The sequence below is a fragment of the Gopherus flavomarginatus genome, chromosome 6, assembly GCF_025201925.1.
Source record: "Gopherus flavomarginatus isolate rGopFla2 chromosome 6, rGopFla2.mat.asm, whole genome shotgun sequence".
Lineage (NCBI taxonomy): Eukaryota > Metazoa > Chordata > Testudines > Testudinidae > Gopherus > Gopherus flavomarginatus.
This window is the reverse complement of record NC_066622.1, coordinates 104,734,562-104,752,885: the sequence shown is the minus strand read 5'-3', so window position 1 is coordinate 104,752,885 and position 18,324 is coordinate 104,734,562. Positions and strand designations below refer to the sequence as shown.

Genomic DNA, 18,324 nt, shown 5'->3' with positions numbered 1-18,324 from the left:
ATTCTGTTTTAATGGGAAGCCAATGCCCAAAGGAGAGTACCAATGAAGCATTTACAGCAACCTGTGTTGTTGACTTTTGTGCCTGTTGGAGCCCTTTCAGGTTGTTTTGCTTTATTGCCCCCCCACACACACACACAATTGGTTACAACAATAAAGCTTGTATTCACCACTGTGGCCAGCTTTGTTTCATACAGTGTGGACAACGAAGGATGAAAGTGGGCATTTACATTACGCTATTTAGGCATCCAATAGCACAGAAGAGATAAGCTGTGGACTGATTTAGTAATCAGAGCTGATGCTCTTGATAATGGAGAATGCTAGAGAGGCTACAAGTTGTTCAAAGCCTTTCCCTCTTACTATCTCCTTTACCTTGCCTGGGTTCTGCTCTAGCCAGCTGCTGAATTTAGCTGAGTACTGAGAAAACTGGGAGTTTGCTATCTATACCTGACAAACAAGTAGTACTGCTGCGTGTCTGCGTACTGCTGGCACTTCAACTTGTGTTGTTCCACCAGCTCTCAGTGCACTGTTGAGATCTGAATAATAAGTGGAAGATTACCGAGCCTTATGGGACTCCATGTTATGGAGCATTACAGAACTCTGGAGGCGAAGGAAGTGTTGCCATGACTAACAGAGTTTGATTTGTTAGGAAGGATATGAGCTGTTTCAGGGGTCTTCTGCTAACACTGCAGTTTCTTGCAGCTGGGACAGGAGTATTTGGTAATCAGTAGTATCAAATGTCACAGATCCAGAACAAGCACAGGTATACTTCACTTTACCACGGAGAGGTGGTGGTTATCAAACAAGGCAAAAAATGCTCTCTCAATACCCTTCCCTGAAGCCTTCGAGGGGATCCAGGACACTAGCAGTTAACAAGCAGTACTGAGTTTGTTAGCTTCTTGATTAGCATGTTTAGGAAAGATTAAAACACTGGGAGGGTCTCTAGCAGAGACTATTTTAGGTTGGTGAAAAGGAGGTTTTGACAGTCTTATTAGGAATCTGAGGTGTTCCCTAATCTCTTTTTAATACCCAGGAAGGGCAGGTGTCAGAGATGGCAGCCCAATTCCCCTCTATGGTTCCATGACTGCCTGTGTGAATAAACCAGAATCTTGGAAGGAAAGTGCTTATTTTTAAGTTCTGCTCTTGGTTTATTTCTGGAAGCCTCTGACATCATGAATACAGGTGATTTTCTCTAAAGGGAGAGAAAGCCTCTCAGTGGGAGGTGCTGCAGTCTGAGGGCATGTTTCATTGGCAACGTGGCCTGTGAAGTTGCAGCATAGCGCTGGGAGACAGCTCGTCCAGCACTCTAAAAAAGCCACCTCCATGACAGGAACAGCTCCCAGCGCTGGCATACTGTCTACACTGGCACTTTACAGTGCTGAAACTTGCAGAACTTGGGGTGTGTTTTTTCACATCCCTGAGCAAGAAAGTTGCAGCGCTGTAAAGTGCCAGCGTAGACAAGCCCTGAGGTTGAGTAGATGCAGGCTGCATACAAAGCAATTCAGAGTCTGGAAAAGACCAATAGGGCCTTACTTTGCTGCCTTCATGACAGAGGAGAGGAAACTCTTGTCTCCTACACAGCAATGGAATACCAGGACTATTTGTACCTATTATTTTTGCCACTAATATTCAACTTTTCCTTCCTGTTGCTTTTGCTATTACAAGGGGGTCAGAGAATCACAGCAGTCTATAGGTGCTGGTGCTGGAAAAGATGATACTGTGGCATTAATGTCTACACCAGTCATCAGGGAGAAGTTCTAGTGCTTCACTCATTCTTCTGCTCCTTAACCTCTTGGTTGGATAGGCTATCAGCAAGTTTGTAATTTGGCAGAGTCTAAGGACCTAAGTGCTAGTCTACACTGGCAACACTAAAGCACTGAAGTGGCAACACTTTAATGCGCCTTGTGCGGTCTCAGCGCTCGGGGGGGAGGGGGAAACGACACCTCCATGAGGGGCACGGCTCCCAGCGCTTGTGCACTGTCTACACTGGCACTGTACAGCGCTGAAGCTTGCGGCGCTTAGGGTGGCGTTATTTCGCACAGGTGCAAAGTAACACCAAAAATAAGAATGGTAGTGCTTCACACCCACTTTGCACTGGTGTTAATGTCTACACAAGGTGTAGAGCAATCAAGAAATGGGACAAGAGTTTTGGGGAGCAGATCACGGTGATTTCTACTTGAAGTGCAATGGGGAGATGTTTTCCACCAGATGCAGGAAGCAGTCTGAGCAGGGAAGTGGGTCTTATTTCTTGACAGAGTTTTGTCTTCCCTGGTTCTCAGACTTTAAGGTCAGAGGGGACCACTGTGATCCTCTACTCTGACCTCCTGAACACTGCAGACAAAAGAACCTCACCCACACACTCCTAGACCCCTAACCTCTAGCTGAAGTACTGAAGTCCTCCAATTATGGTTTAGAGCGTTTAATTTACAGAGAATTCACCATTTACGCTAGTTTAAACCTGCAAGTGATCCATGTCCCAGGCTGAAGAGGAAGGTGGAAAAGGGTTCTTGGTCTGTGCTGAAAAAAACAAAAATATCTAAGCACTGATAAGTGTGTCATGGAACCTACAAATTTAGCATTGTATATGAATGTGCGGGAAGAAAGCACAAAAGATTAACAAGTTACCCAACAAAAATCATTAGAATCCTGAAGCAATAGCAGATGACATGCTGGACCTCGTGGGGAGCACCTTGGCTGACCAGAGGCAATATAAACATTTGCATTGATTTGGAAGGACAGCAATTATACCAGGGAGGAGCTGGCATGAAATGACCAGCAGGGGGCCTGGCTTACATTCAAACCTTCACCCAATTGCTCCCAAAGGTATTAAAAAAAAAAAAAAAAAAAAAAGGAAGGGTTCCAAGCTTAGGCTAAAGAGCTAAGATTCAGGCATGAGAACTGTGTACATATAACATTATAAGATAATTTTTTTAATCAAAGTTTACATTTAAAATACATTTCCTTATATTTTAAGACTCTAAAAGGAAATCACAAGATAAATCTAGTAAGACAAGGATTCTGCTCCTTCCTACCTCTGTTTTCTTTTTTTATTCCCCCCATGTCCACCTTTCTTAGACTAGTCTATACAACTGGAAGTCCCCTTGATACTACTTTCTCCACACTTACCAGTGTGCCTTATATTCATTACGTTTATGTTCAGAAAAGGAATTTTTTAAACATGTCCAGAAAAATTTTATAGCTCTCTGAGCCCTGTGTAGCTTCTCCTGAACTAAGATTCCTGGTTTAACAGGTGAGAAATAAGAAATAGTCCCAATACAATACAAAAGTTTAAAATTCACAATTGCAAAACAGTAACAGAGTGAATACAGCATATATGGTGGAGTAGTACACAGGTTAACATTTGTTTGGAATGACCTGCATAATTTGTTTGTAGCTTTGCCAATTGTCAGTAATCTAGTCATCCACAAATTTAGCTGATAAAACCTTTATATCCCACCACAATGTATTGCATACATGTTATTCACAGATATCAGATGTATGCATTTGGCTATACAATGGCATCTCTTTGCTTTACAATCTCTTGCATATTTGTCTCCTAATCTACTCCAGTATCTTGTTCTTGTGTTTTGTCTTAACTCAGAATCTAAGCTCCTCTGGGCAGCAAATCTTGCCCCTGTATTGACATTGTAATAATGGCTATCAATTAAATACAGAATTGGTTATAAAAGAGTGAAAAGCAAGTGTTCCAAGTTAATCTAAACATTACCTTCTGCCTTCAACTATTCCCTACCCTATACAGGTCAAACAAAAAAAACCCCAAACTTATTTTACCTCTGTCTCCTGATGAGCATAAACTAAGCTCTCAGATGCCTGTTAGCACTTTAGACGCTTCTCCATAGCTTCTCTGAAAGCTAATCCAGCACATAAGAGTGTACAGGCTTTATTTTTTTATTTTTAATAAAGAACAAGACTGCCTCTTTCAGTTAAGTATCCCCATAACTATGCAATTGCATGCATACCTCTCTAGCATAATTTTTACCTACCTTCCACACACATTATCCTTCTTTTAAAAGGGTTCTCAGACTAGCCAGTATTAGTTTTGTGGCAGGAGTCAGGATTTTGGTAAACGACGCGAGAGGCTTCTTCAACTCTGCAGCTACCCTCACGGCTGAAAATAACTCCTAACAGACCCAAACCCTACAACAGAAGCACCCAGTTCCCACTTGCGCTGCACGTTTACATTTCCCTTGATGGAGAGAACAAACCTTTTTCAACATCTTGTTCTGTTTGTGGAAGAATTCTACTTTGATATCACCGCACACCGGCAATGGCTGAGGGAATTCAAAGTACATGTATTTGTCTTCTCGTCTTGGGGGTCCTGAAGGGGAGGTAAATATCTTTACCTTTAGTTGGTATACCACAAACTGAGGATCTGCATGGTAAAATACAGAAGAGTATTATTTCACAAGCAATACCTTTTAATTCTCAAAACCTGGGTTAACAAACTCAAAGGATTATCCTTTACAATATGTACAACAGATTTTAAAAGTATGTATGTAGAACTATCCACTGTGATATGGTCAAAAAAATAAACCATTTTTCTGAAAGATCTTTCAAAACATTAAAGCATAGCAACATTGCCTAGTAGAATCCTGTAACTCTTGTAATGTCAGAATTTCAACCTATGATACCACAGTAAGAGGCTTAGAAGTTTATTCCACATTATAATTTATAATAAAATTATGGTAAGAAGTGACTATGTAAAAATGGCAACTTCTTAATAGTTTGATCACTTTGTATATTCAAGACAAGTATAGTAGTGTCTGCTTATTTTAATGACAAAAGTAAGTTTTCTACCTTTTAATCCTGTTTGCACTGCAGAGCCAAAAACAGTTTGCCAGAATAAACTGGATTCAATTCTCATTTACACGTAAACAGAACTGTTAACTAAATTCCAATTACTGTGTCAAAAATGTGAACCTCGACAAACGTACAGACACACTGACAATGACAACAGAGCTATGAAATCTGAATTAATCCAGCCCACAGAAACATTACTGCTAGCGATGATCCATAAAACATTAGCAATTTAACTTTTAACTCAAGCTAAGTCTGCGGATAGGAGTTAGAAAAGCTTTTTAACTTGTAAACTAAGCATATTTGATCTAGAAATTACTGAAAGAAAAACATAAAATCCAGCAACTTTATCACAATCACTTTTAAGACCACAAACACACTTTAGGTCAAATCCTATCCATTAATATCTAATCCAGGCTGTTCACTGGGCATCTAAGGGATTGGGGATCTTGACTGTGAAGCAACTTTGAATCTATTATTGCAGCCTCAGAACTGTAGAGCCAGAGCACTCTAGCTACAGGGCTGAATAGCATGACACTTACAATTGCATCCCTTCGCTCAAACCCTCACATATAGGGTCTTCAAATCCTGCCACCACTCCTCTTTCTGCAGAAAAGCCACATTGATCCTGCTGAGTCAGGGACCACAGAACTCATGAAAGGGGTGGTAATATTTAGCTCTTTATGCCTATTGAAGTTAATACCATTACAATAGGTCCAAATCGAACATGCACAGATTCAAGAAGTAGTCAATTACAGGTTTGTTACCTGAAAAGGCATTTAAAACCTCATAGAAATCGCACTTTTGTGAGGAAAAACACATTGTGGTATTTCAATGCATTTGTCTAAGTCATTAACTCACCAGGAGTAGATGTAATAGAGAAGCGTACCAAAAGTACAGGTTTAAACTTATATGCAGATTGCTAATGTAGAAAGCCAGCTAAGGATAATTTAAAAATTTAGCATTAACTTTTTGTATGATGAGGCCTGAATTTTGCTGAACAGATATTTGTAAATATATCTGTGCAATCTTCACTTTACCATTTTGGTGGTTTCTCTTTTTTGTTTGCAGACAGCCTCCTCCCTTCCTGTTCTTGCAAATCAAGCTAGTTTTTATGTATTGCTATAAAAACCTGCACTTGGTTACTTTTTTAAGTCTACGTATGTTCAGGTTGTGTACTGCAATGGCATTAGGTTCAGTATATTGCCCTTTACAGTAATTCCAATACTGAAATGATGGAAAGCAACATTTTTGTATGTGAATAGAAAATGAATGCATGCTACCATGCAGTTATTACTTTGAAATGCAGTCTCAAAGACAAAGGTGAATATGGATTTTCATTAAAGAAGAAATTGTCAGCTGACTTGAGTTGCTTTCCAATATATAGCATATTCGCAAACCAAACAGACTTACATCTGACTAGATACGTTACTTTATAAGCCTCTGAAATAAGCCCTTCCTTCACAAAGAAGCAAACAGACGGAATATATCCAATAGAAACACATATTTTAGAGTCCACTGCGAAGAAAAATGTCATGAGCTGGTTCAACAATCATGGGGATCTTGTTGTATTTGAGAGTCTACGTACCATTCACAGAATCAAAACTTTATTTTTCAGCAATAAATATTATTTCAGTAACGTTGCTGTTTTAAATTGACTTTTGAACAACCAGAACAATGCACTTTTAACTTCTCAACTATTTTAAATGTTTCCCAATTTAAAGTTTAATGAAACAGCACCTGTTTGTAAGGTGGTGTAAAACAAATCCCACAAAGACTACATGGAACTCTTGCAAGGATGAAAGAGTGCATACCCCCCTCCTGCCAGGATTTGAACCCAACAGATTCCAAGACCCTAAACAGAGTTCTTTATACCACTAAAACATCCTACTACTTAAAAAGGTAAGTTGGCCCTGCTATATAACGGCATTAGTATGTTGCCTCAATAACAAGGAACTACATAAGTTAACCATACACAAATTCAAATACCTATACATTTTAGCAGGTAAGATCCACTAATATGGAGTAAAGTGTACTTACTACAAGTTCCGCCACTGAACATTGGAATTGTTTCAAACATCATCTTATGGAACAGCAGTGCCACTGGTCTATAATCCAGGTGATTCTTTAACAGGTAACTATAGTAATACACATAGCGTCTCTGACTGGGAATAGTTACTCCCTAAATAAAGAGAAACTAAACTTCAAAAACAATCCAAACCATTAATTAGTGTTTACATTAATTGGCTCCTGCCTGTTGTTAATTAAAAGTCAAGCTAATAAAATCAGTTCTAAGTCACAGTGGACACAAGTTCAACATTTATGCATCTTAGTGTAATATCTTCACTGCTGGAAATTAGGGGCTGGAAAAAGTTACCCCAAACCCATTAGTCCAAAGACTAAACCCACTAGCTAAGGGGAAAAATTGTCTCCAAACTAATTTCCTGGTTGGGGGTCGGGGGCAGGAGAGGTGAAGGCATCCTCTATAAATTTTTTTCCTCAGAAATTATCCTGGCTTGTTCATTTTTGGTATTTTCAGAACAAAATTAGTGGCAAAACATGGTCAATATTTTTCCTACAGAATTATACAGTTCAAAAACAATCTACAATATAGTATGCAACTTACAGTATATGGATTCAGACAGAAGTAGTACATATTAATATTCACATTCCAATAAGAGAAAACTATCTAATTTTTTTCAGAAAGGTCTTTTGCGCGTGTGTGTATTATATATATACACACACACACACATATATATTATATATATACACACGCACATACACACACACACTTTGGTCTCAGTAACTAGTATGAAGCTGAACATGTTAATTTAGGAAACATTTCAACTCTGAAGAGGCATGCAGCATTTGGCCTGAAAGTACTTTTTGTAGGGCTGCCAATTAATCGCAGTTTTAATTGCGCTGTTAACCAATAATAGAATATCAACTGAAATTGATTATATTTTGGATGTTTTTCTACATTTTCAAATATTCATTTTGATTACAACACAGAATACAAAGTGCACAATGCTCACTTTATATTTATTACAAATATTTGAACTGTAAAAACAGAAAATATTTTTCAATTCACCTCATACAAGTAATGTAGTGCAATCTATTGTGCAAGTGCAACTTACAAATGTAGAATTTTTTTTTATATAACTGCACTCAAAAACAAAACAGTGCAAAACTTTAGAGCCTACTAGAGTCCATTAGTCCTACTTCTTGTTCAGCTAATAGCTAAGACAAAAGTGTTTGTTTACATTTATGGGAAATAACGATGCCCACTTATTTACAATTTCTCCTGAAAGTGAGAACAGATGTTTGCCCAGCACTTTTATAGCTGGTATTGCAAGGTATTTACGTCCCAGATATGCTAAACATTAATATGCTGCTTCATGCTTCGGACACTGTTCCAAAGCACACTGATGATGCTCATTAAAAAATAATGTGTTAATTAAATTTGTGACTGAACTCCTTTGGGGAAAATAGTATTTCTCCTGCTCCATACAAATTTTGTGTTATGGCAGTCTTGGATGACAATCCAGCATATGTTGTTCAATTATGAATACTTTCATTGCAGATTTGACAAAACACAAAGAAGGTATCAATATGAGATTATCAGCCTTCTGTTGGTGGTATCTGACTCAGATGATGAAAATGAATGTGCGTCAGTTCATACTGCTTTGGATCATTATTGAACAGAAGCCATCAGCAGCAGGGAAGCATGTTCTCTGGAATGGCGGTTGAAGCATGAAGGGGCATACAAACGTTTAGCATACCTGGCACATAAATACCTTGCAATGCCGGCTACAAAAGTGCCATGCGAATGTCTGTTCTTACTTGCAGGTGACATTGTAAATAGGAAGCAGGCAGCATGACCTCCCATAAAAGTAAACAAACTTCTTTGTCTTAGCGACTGGCTGAACAAGAAATAGGACTAATTGGACTCTAGTAAGTGCTGAAGTTTTACACTGTTTTGTTTTTGAGTGCAGTGATAAAAAATAATTCTACATTTGGAAGTTGCACTTTCACAATAAAGAGATTGCACTACAGAACTTGTATGAGGTGAACTGAAAAATTTATTTTCTCTATTTTATAGTGCAAATATTTGTAATAAAAATATAAAGTGAGCACTGTATACTTTGTATTGTTTTGTAATTGAAATCAATATATTTAAAATGTAGAAAATATGCAAATATATTTAAATAAATGGTATTCTGCTATTAATAGTGTGATTAAAACCACAATTAACCATGATTTTTAATTTGTTTGTCAGCCCTAATTTTTGTCTTTATAAAAATGCTGCAAAAATAAGGCCTTTTACAACTCCAAATGTTTCTATACTACATAGATTTTTTTCCCCTATGGTACCTGTACAATGGATGTCTGCAAGTAGCTGTCATAGACAACTCAGTCTGATGACAAGGTTTTGACTTCAGACATCACCTCAACAGCTGCTTTATCAGATCCATTTCTTATAGAAGCTTTTAAATATTTTCCTAATACAAGTCTGGACTTTGTTTAAATTCGGAAACATAACCCTTAGCCTAAAAATGACTAACATGCAGCTTGGCAGAGCTTCAGAAGGGGGGTGGCTACATAGAAAAACAGATAGGAAAAAGTTTCCTCTTCTACTTATATTATCTCCGCTCTGGAACACACACTTCGTACAGGAATCTCTCCAATCCTTACCAAGACAGCTAACACTGAGACCAAATTGAGAAATAGTTATATGGTAATAGTTGATACTGTGAATGCTGTATCAACTTAGGCACAAATATACTTGTTGAAGTACAGTAACTCCTTGCTTAATGTTGTAGTTATGTTCCTAAAAAATGCAACTTTAAGCAAAACGATGTTAAGCAAATCCAATTTCCCCATAAGAATTAATGTAAATAGGGGCTTAGGTTCCAAGGAATTTTTTTTCACCAGACAAAAAACTATATATTATATAGATATACACACAGTACACGTTTTAAACAAAAAATTTAATACTGTTCACAGCGATGATGCTTCTGAACCTTGGTTGAGGTGGTGAAGTTAGAGGGTGGAAGAGGAAGGGATATTTCCCAGGGAATGCAGTTACTGCTAAATGATGAACTAGCACTAGCCCTCAAGGGTTAACACATTTTTGTTAATGTAGCCTCTCATCAAGGCAGCACAGTCAGGAGTGAGGGGAGACAGCATAGCAGACAGAGACACACCTTGGGGGTTGGGGGGGGTGGGGAAGAGAGGTGCACACTGCCCCTTTAAGTAAGCTGATGTACTCTTAAGTGTATTGTCTTTTTAAGTGAATCAGGAAGTTGAGACAGCACCTGCTGCACCAGGCTCTCTGTCTCTCTCCCTCTCTGTCCCCCTCTGTTCTATAAGGAGGAGTAAGCAGGGTGCAGAAGCAGGGAGATACCCTAACATCAGCCCCCTCCCTCCCGCACAGCAAGCAGGAGTCTCTGGGAGCAGCTCCAAGAGAGAAGGCAGAAGGCAGGAGCAGCACATGGCAGTGGGGGGAGGGACAGCTGAACTGCCAGCAATTAATAGCCTACTGGGCAGCTGCAGCCCAGGGAACTTAGGGGAGCAGGGAGCTGTTGCGGGGGCTACCGGTCCACCCTGGTTCCAAGCCCCCACCAGCTAGCTGCAATGGGCTGCTCTTCCTGCTAGCCGTGGACAAAGCAGGTGGCTGCCAAACGTTAGAAGGGAGAATTGCACAACTGTAAATGAACATGTTCCCTAATTGATCAGCAACTGTAACAATAAAAAGACATTAACCAGGACAACTAAGCGAGGAGTTACTGTAGATGGTGAACCACCCATCTTGCCAAGTAGCAACTTCGCACATCTTGGAAACAAAGACGAAGGGCTTGTCTACATCAGAAAGTTGCAGCGCTGGTGAGGGAGTTACAGCGCTGCAACTTAGGAGGTGTACACATCTGCAGGGCACCACCAGCGCTGCAACTCCCTGTTTGCAGCGCTGGCCGTACTCCCGTTTTGTCTCGGGTGTAGAGGATCCAGCGCTGGTGATCCAGCGCTGGTAATCAAATATAGACACTTACCAGCACTTTTCTTGACCTCCGTGGAATAAGCAGGTATCCCAGCATACCTGAGGAAGCCTCTGGTATTCAAGCTGGTCTCCTTCCCCGGTTTGCTCTCGCGTTCCCCGAACCCCGAGCAAGCAGGTCTCCTTCCCTGAGGTTTGCTGGGTGGTTCCGGGAACGCGAGAGCAAACCGGGAAAGGAGACCAGCTTCGCCGCGGTTTGCTCTCGCGTTCCCCGAACCCCGAGCAAGCAGGTCTCCTTCCCTGAGGTTTGCTGGGTGGTTCCGGGAACGCGAGAGCAAACCGGGAAAGGAGACCAGCTTCGCTGCGGTTTGCTCTCGCGTTCCCCGAACCCCGAGCAAGCAGGTCTCCTTCCCTGAGGTTTGCTGGGTGGTTCCGGGAACGCGAGAGCAAACCGGGAAAGGAGACCAGCTTCGCCGCGGTTTGCTCTCGCGTTTCCCGGAACCACCCTGCAAACTGCAGGGAAGGAGACCTGCTTGTTCGGGGAACGCGAGAGCAAACCGCGGCGAAGCTGGTCTCCTTTCCCGGGTTTGCTCTCGCGTTCCCCGAACCACCCAGCAAACCGCAGGGAAGGAGACCTGCTTGTTCAGGGGTTCGGGGAACGAGAGAGCAAACCGGGAAAGGAGACCAGCTTCGCCGCGGTTTGCTCTTGCGTTCCCCGAACCTCCCTTGAAGCCGCCCAACAGCGCTGCAGTGTGGCCACATCTAACACCACTTGCAGCGCTGGTTGCTGTAAGTGTGGCCACTCTGCAGCGCTGGCCCTATACAGCTGTACTAATACAGCTGTAACAACCAGCGCTGCAAAATTTTAGATGTAGACATGGCCGAATTTTCTTTCAGCCCAGACAGCAATTATGCCTCAAATCAACAAGGCTCTTATTCTCAAAGGACAGGGTCTTTATGCCTCAAGTCCTAACACACTGAGGGTATGTCTACATCTACAATTTTGCAGCGCTGGTTGTTACAGCTGTATTAGTACAGCTGTATAGGGCCAGCGCTGCAGAGTGGCCACACTTACAGCAACCAGCGCTGCAAGTGGTGTTAGATGTGGCCACACTGCAGCGCTGTTGGGCGGCTTCAAGGGGGGTTCGGGGAACGGGAGAGCAAACCGGGGAAGGAAACCAGCTTCGCCGCGGTTTGCTCTCGCGTTCCCCGAACCCCCCTGCAAACCGCAGGGAAGGAGACCTGCTTGCTCGGGGTTCGGGGAACGCGAGAGCAAACCGGGGAAGGAGACCAGCTTCGCCGCGGTTTGCTCTCGCGTTCCCCGAACCACCCTGCAAATTGCAGGGAAGGAGACCTGCTTGCTCGGGGGTTCGGGGAACGCGAGAGCAAACCGGGGAAGGAGACCAGCTTCGCCGCGGTTTGCTCTCGCGTTCCCGAACCCCCCTGCAAACCGCAGGGAAGGAGACCTGCTTGCACGGGGGTTCGGGGAACGCGAGAGCAAACCGCAGGGAAGGAGACCAGCTTGATTACCAGAGGCTTCCTCAGGTATGCTGGGATACCTGCTTATTCCACGGAGGTCAAGAAAAGCGCTGGTAAGTGTCTATATTTGATTACCAGCGCTGGATCACCAGCGCTGGATCCTCTACACCCGAGACAAAACGGGAGTACGGCCAGCGCTGCAAACAGGGAGTTGCAGCGCTGGTGATGCCCTGCAGATGTGTACACCTCCTAAGTTGCAGCGCTGTAACCCCCTCACCAGCGCTGCAACTTTGTGATGTAGACAAGCCCTGATAGATACACTGAACTAAAGTGGTGTATCAATTTTTTTTTTGCCTTCCTGAGACAAAGCAGAAGGGGAAAAAAAGCAGAGATTTGCTTAAGTGGTATAGTTTTATAAAAAAAATACTTGAGTTTTAATCAAGTCCGTGGAATGTCTGCTTATCCTTATTGAAGAAAGAATTATGACCAAAAAAAAAGGAGGAGGGGGAGAAATCTATTAGGGTGGATTAATTTTAATCATGAGTTCAATCATCAAACAGGGAAACCTTGATTTAAACAGATTTTTATTTTTTTTTTGCATTTGTATTTGAGTTATTTTCCTAAAGAAAGCCTGATAACCATTATAACAGATTGATCTGCAACTAAATAGAGCCTTTGCACTAAATTTAGTGCTTCTGTTTGCTAACCAAGAGGACATGCTGTAACTATGCAGTTAAGCAATTAACCCTAATTTATTCAGATTCAGATTCTTAATTTTTACTTTATTTGGTTAGAAAATAGTAAATGAAGCATTTCTTATTTACTATTTTTATTTGTGTTTTCTGTTAAGCTCTATTTGGATAGAAATTAAAATTCAATTAAATGTACAAAAAGTGCATTTTTATTAATTAAATGAAACTACCTTTATGTGATGGAAACATTAGAAAAATAGTTTTAAATGCAAAACACATTTTTATAAACAACAATTATTAAACAAAAGAATCTCTAGTGAATGAATTGAACTGTTCCTGGTCACTGTGCCCTTAAAAAATTTTAGAACCAGTATATCTTCTTTCATGCCTGGTTTTTATTCAGAGACTGGAAGAAGAAGAAGAAAACAAGCTTTCCTGCCTTTTCAACTCCCAAATGGTTTCTTAACTTTTACTGAACTAGTCAGCGAGCTGAACTAGTTGAATAAACAGAAATAAAGAAAATATTCGCTTTGCACCTGCAGATGAGGCTACTGATGTCAAAAAGCTGGTTTAGCACTTCAACAATCTCTGGTATCAGGTGCTCAGCTAGTGACTTCCACCAGTGCAGTGGTCTGACTTTCTTTAAAGGTTGGCAGCAAATATGTACAAAATAATTTTTAATTAATTCAAATGATTAACAAATTACAATAAATTCAGGCCTTAACACAGGTTGTCATTTCAAATTTAATTATAAATAGGTTAATTTTAAAAATAAATCAGGATTTAAATAAAAAAATCCAATTCAAATTTTAAAATTTGGTTTAAAAAATATATATTTTTTCCACCTTAGAGAAGCTGGTGTTTTCTCAGTAGACTAGTTTATTGTATGGATGCTAGGCAAGTGTATGCCCACAAAAGCAGATCTACTGAAACGTGTGCTGGAGTTTTGAATTCACTGATATGGTCTTTCTACATCAGTACCAGAAGACAAAAACTGAGATTTGAACGCAAAGATCCAACGTTGCAAAACATTGATATGGAGCATGGTGCTCCTGGGCGGACTCTAAATGTGCTGATGTGCCTTACCCCTTTACTTTTGCACCATAAAATGGACAGTATGTCATCAAAAGCAGAACCTGCAAGCTATTTCCATCACTGTCCCTCTAGTTCAAGGGGGTTTGGGACCCCTTAGGCAGTTATGAGGTTATTATGGCGGGGTCACAAGCTGTCAACCTCCACCCCAAACACCACTTTGCTCCAGCTTTTATAATGGTGCTAAATATATTAAAAAGTGTTTTTAATTTATAAGGGGGGGGGAAGAAATCGCACTCAGATGCTTCCTCTGTGAAAGGGGTCACCAGTAAAAAAAGTTTGAGAGCCACTGCTCTAGTAAATTTTCCACTGGGGTAGCACTACCAACATCCAAAGCTACAAGCATTGTCAGATTTAACACAGGGTATCACCCAAAGATTGAGTAAAATATGTTAAATCAGCCTCTTGGGTCAGACACAAATAAGTCAGATATGACACGATGGACACGGTTTGAACAAAGTCAGATATCCAATCATAGCCATTCTGAGACACCATTTCAGAACAATTCATAAACATAATTCTGTCTGAAAAGACAATGGGTAACAATCATAACACCAATTCCACCGGCTCAAGGAGCAGTTCCTCCAAAGGCAGGAACATCAAGATGTGGACAGATGTTAAAAAGGGCCCTTGAATTAAACATCCCAAACTGTAACACTGTCATGGTTGCTTCCATCTGGGACCAAGTCTGCACCTACTAGTAGTGCCATAGCTACTATTAGAACCACTGCTGAGAAGGCACTAGATGTGAATGCCAGTACCTCTTTTTATGGGAACATGCAGGAAAGTTCCCTGGCTTCACTGTCACAATGATGCTTTAATGTCCATCTTAAAATCGCCATGTGCAATAAAGCCAAGCATTCCCAGATCAACCACTGGTTGAAGCATTCCAGATCTCTTTATAATTACAATAAGGAGGAAGTAGATCTCCTGAAATAATTGACTCTGAAAAGTATTGTTTGTATGAATACCCTTTTTATGCTGAATTTTAGAAAGCATTATATTCTGGTATCCTAGGTCCAAGAGTAGAGGATACATGATAAATCCCTTTTCCAGGTTGTCAAACATACAGCTAAGAGTAACATAAAATTCCTCCTGGGTAGCTGTACTAAATCTTTACCTGTAAGGTATAAGAAGCTCAAATAACCTAGCTGGCACCTAGGACAAAAGGGCCAATGAGGAAAGAAGATACTTTCAAATCTGGAGGGGGCTGAGGGGTGCTCTCTTTGTTTGTTCCCTCTTTGGACAGGGAGAGAGAGATCAGGCAGGAAAAAGCATCTCCTAAAAACATACCTGAAATGAGCATCTAAGATTACAAAAATTGCAAGTAAAGCAAGGAAATGTGTTAGATTATATTTTGTTTTAGCTTGTGAATTTTCCCTATTTTAAAGAGGTAGTTTTATTCTTGGTTTTTTTTGTAACTGTGATGTTATTCTTTTACTATTTTCTTTATAATAAACAACTTCTTTTAAGAACCTGATTGATTTTTAGTGTCCTAAATACCAAAAGAGTTTCCTACCTATTGGTTGGTATATTATTCTCAAGCCTCCCCAGGAAAGGGGGCGAAGGGGCTTGGGGGAATCCTTTGGGGAAATAGAGACTTCAAGTGGTCTGTTTCCTGAATTTTTGTCTAGATCACTTGGTGGTGGCAGCAAAACCATTCAAGGCCAAGGAAAGGATTTGTGCCTTGGGGAAGTTTTTAACCTAAGATGGTAGAAATAAGTTTATCATAGAATATCAGGGTTGGAAGAGACCTCAGGAGATCATCTAGTCCAACCCCCTGCTCAAAGCAGGACCAATTCCAACTAAGTCATCCCAGTCAGGGCTTTGTCAAGCCTGACCTTAAAAACCTCTAAGGAAATTCCACCACCTACCTAGGTAACTCATTCCAGTGCTTCACCACCCTCCTAGTAAAAAAGTTTTTCCTAATATCCATAAACCTAATAACCTAAACCTCCCCCACTGCAACTTGAGACTATTACTCAGGGGGTCTTTCATGGGGTCCCCACATCTGTACCCCAGAGTTCAGAGTGGGGAGGGAACCCTGACACAGGGGAACAGAACTAATGTGTTACCTTCTATCCACTACTTCAAACACTCACTTCTAATCTTTTGTCTGTCCATATTTTTTTGGGAAGTTAAACTTTGACTTTAAGGCGGAAAGGGGCTGACGGCCTGTATTTTTGGCATCAAGTTTTCTTTAGTGGGTGTAGACACATTTTACTGTCTCTGGAGCTAAAGTATCTAATAACCAAGTTCTGCTCCAGATAACTGACAGAATCTGAAATGGCGCCTGCCAGAGGCAGCACCTGCCCTGTCCTCCCATTATTTTGGCCAAGAGTAGGACAGATATGCTTCCTTTTTTTGTAGAAAATTCAAGAGTAGCCTCAGCTTCTCTTACTCATCTGGTGCTGCAAAGGCCTTTGGGAAACTTCTTCAATATGGACAAACTGGAAAAGTGAGCAATAAAAATACTAGTGCCTGTACTCTTCAATTAGTAATACTTCCTCTTGTAACTGGATTCATACTTCCTGTCTACATTGTCTTTAAGTGCTACAAGACCCTTGAGAGAATTAATTTGCCTTGCTTGTTAACTTCAAAACTCTCCCTAGTTACTGTCCCCTGGGATTTGAATCACTAAGCAGGGTATATGCAGATCGTGGGCTGCTTTGGACAGAGAATTTAGAATAAAATTAAAGCCAATTTTTGGTTTTTGTCCCAAAAGAAAAAGGCAGTTGGTTGTCTTGGGCCAGAGTTTGTTCTTTTGAGCCATATTCTATTTCCAACTCAGTAAGTCAGTTAGGATTTTAATTTATCAGGAACTATAAATCTTCAAACAGCACTTAAAATACAACATTAAGATATACAATGGACATATAGGGAAGTACAAAAGCTCTTGGAAACTACATTTTAAAATGATATTTGTCTATAAACAATATTTCTAAAGTTAATTACTTTGTGCATATTATCCTTCAACCAAATAATCAGGGTCAAGTAGAGGGGAGACAGTAGATCTTAGAGAACAGACTGTATCATCATCATCAACATGATACACCTCTACCCCGATTTAACGCTGTCCTCGGGAGCCAAAAAATCTTATAGCGTTATAGGTGAAACCGCATTATATTGAACTTGCTTTGATCCGGCGGAGTGCGTAGCCCCACCACCCCGGAGCACTGCTTTACCGCATTATATTTGAATTCATGTTATATCAGGGTAGAGGTGTATTTAGGAATTTACAATGAGACTTTAAACAAAGGGTCAGAGCCCTATTTAAAGATATAGGGTTTTCATTAGAACATCTGTAAGTACTTATGGCTCAAATCACATATCTGAGGACCTCACTATTTACCCTAAAAAACATCCTTGATGTGCATAAATCTCTCTTCCCCCCCATACCTTTTAAAAAAAAAAAACAAACCAGAGGGCAGGAAACAGGCACAAGGATCTTAAGGACTGACTCAAGATGATACAGGCAGTCTGAGGTAACAAGAATATTTAATTAACACATCAGAACAAAATACCATTGTAATCAATACAAATTATCTAGCGTTTCTTTTTTTTAACTAGAACTTCCATAGGGATTTCATCATTACTCTCCTTCAAAAGAAAACACTGAATTATAGCTTGTTCCTATAATATGAGGATATCACCTTCCTACTGTACAATGACAGCTACTACATTCAGCATCTACCCATTTGACTATTAATGGAGATTAACACATCTGTAGAATAGATATCTGACAGAGATCATCTGCAAACAATATGAAAAATGTGACTCTTCAGTAGGTTTTATTAGTTACCTTTGCCAGTTTTTGCTGGAACAGTCAGTATTCTGTTTAGATATCTGATCTCACTCAATTGTGACGATTCTGAAGTATCATTTCAGAACACAAGTCATTCTCATCTTCCCATTCAGAAAGACCTATATTATAACCATTAATTCTGCTCTCCAAATGCCTATGGTTAAATTATTGTTTGTCTATTTGTGAAGTAAGACCAATGCGTGTGGCAAGGGGAGGAGAGAGAGAGAGAGAGAGAATCTAGTATTCGTTGATTTGTTAATCTTCTTTATAGTTATGGAGTAAAATCTAAGCTGGAATCACAGTAACTGATATTGGGGTTTGCTGAGAAAGGACTAGATTTGGTCATTCTCATTATGGAGACATGCGAGAAGGGTTAGAACCTGGGGAGAGGACGGCCAGTTATAGCAGAGATAACGAAGAGACAAGAGAAAACATGGGGGGAAATC

General features: G+C 40.5%; 1 protein-coding gene across 4 annotated transcripts in view; it reads right to left on the bottom strand.

Moving 5' to 3' along the window:
- The window catches only part of PTEN (phosphatase and tensin homolog), an 84,179-nt gene that overhangs the window by 16,621 nt on the left and 49,234 nt on the right, over positions 1–18,324 (bottom strand). For all 4 annotated transcript variants that reach the window (XM_050959621.1, XM_050959623.1, XM_050959625.1 and 1 more), the window contains 2 exons: positions 6,856–6,997; positions 4,224–4,390 (listed from right to left, as the gene is read on the bottom strand). In XM_050959621.1, the coding sequence (XP_050815578.1) occupies positions 4,224–4,390; positions 6,856–6,997 (309 nt within the window). The remainder of the gene's footprint in view (positions 1–4,223; positions 4,391–6,855; positions 6,998–18,324) is intronic.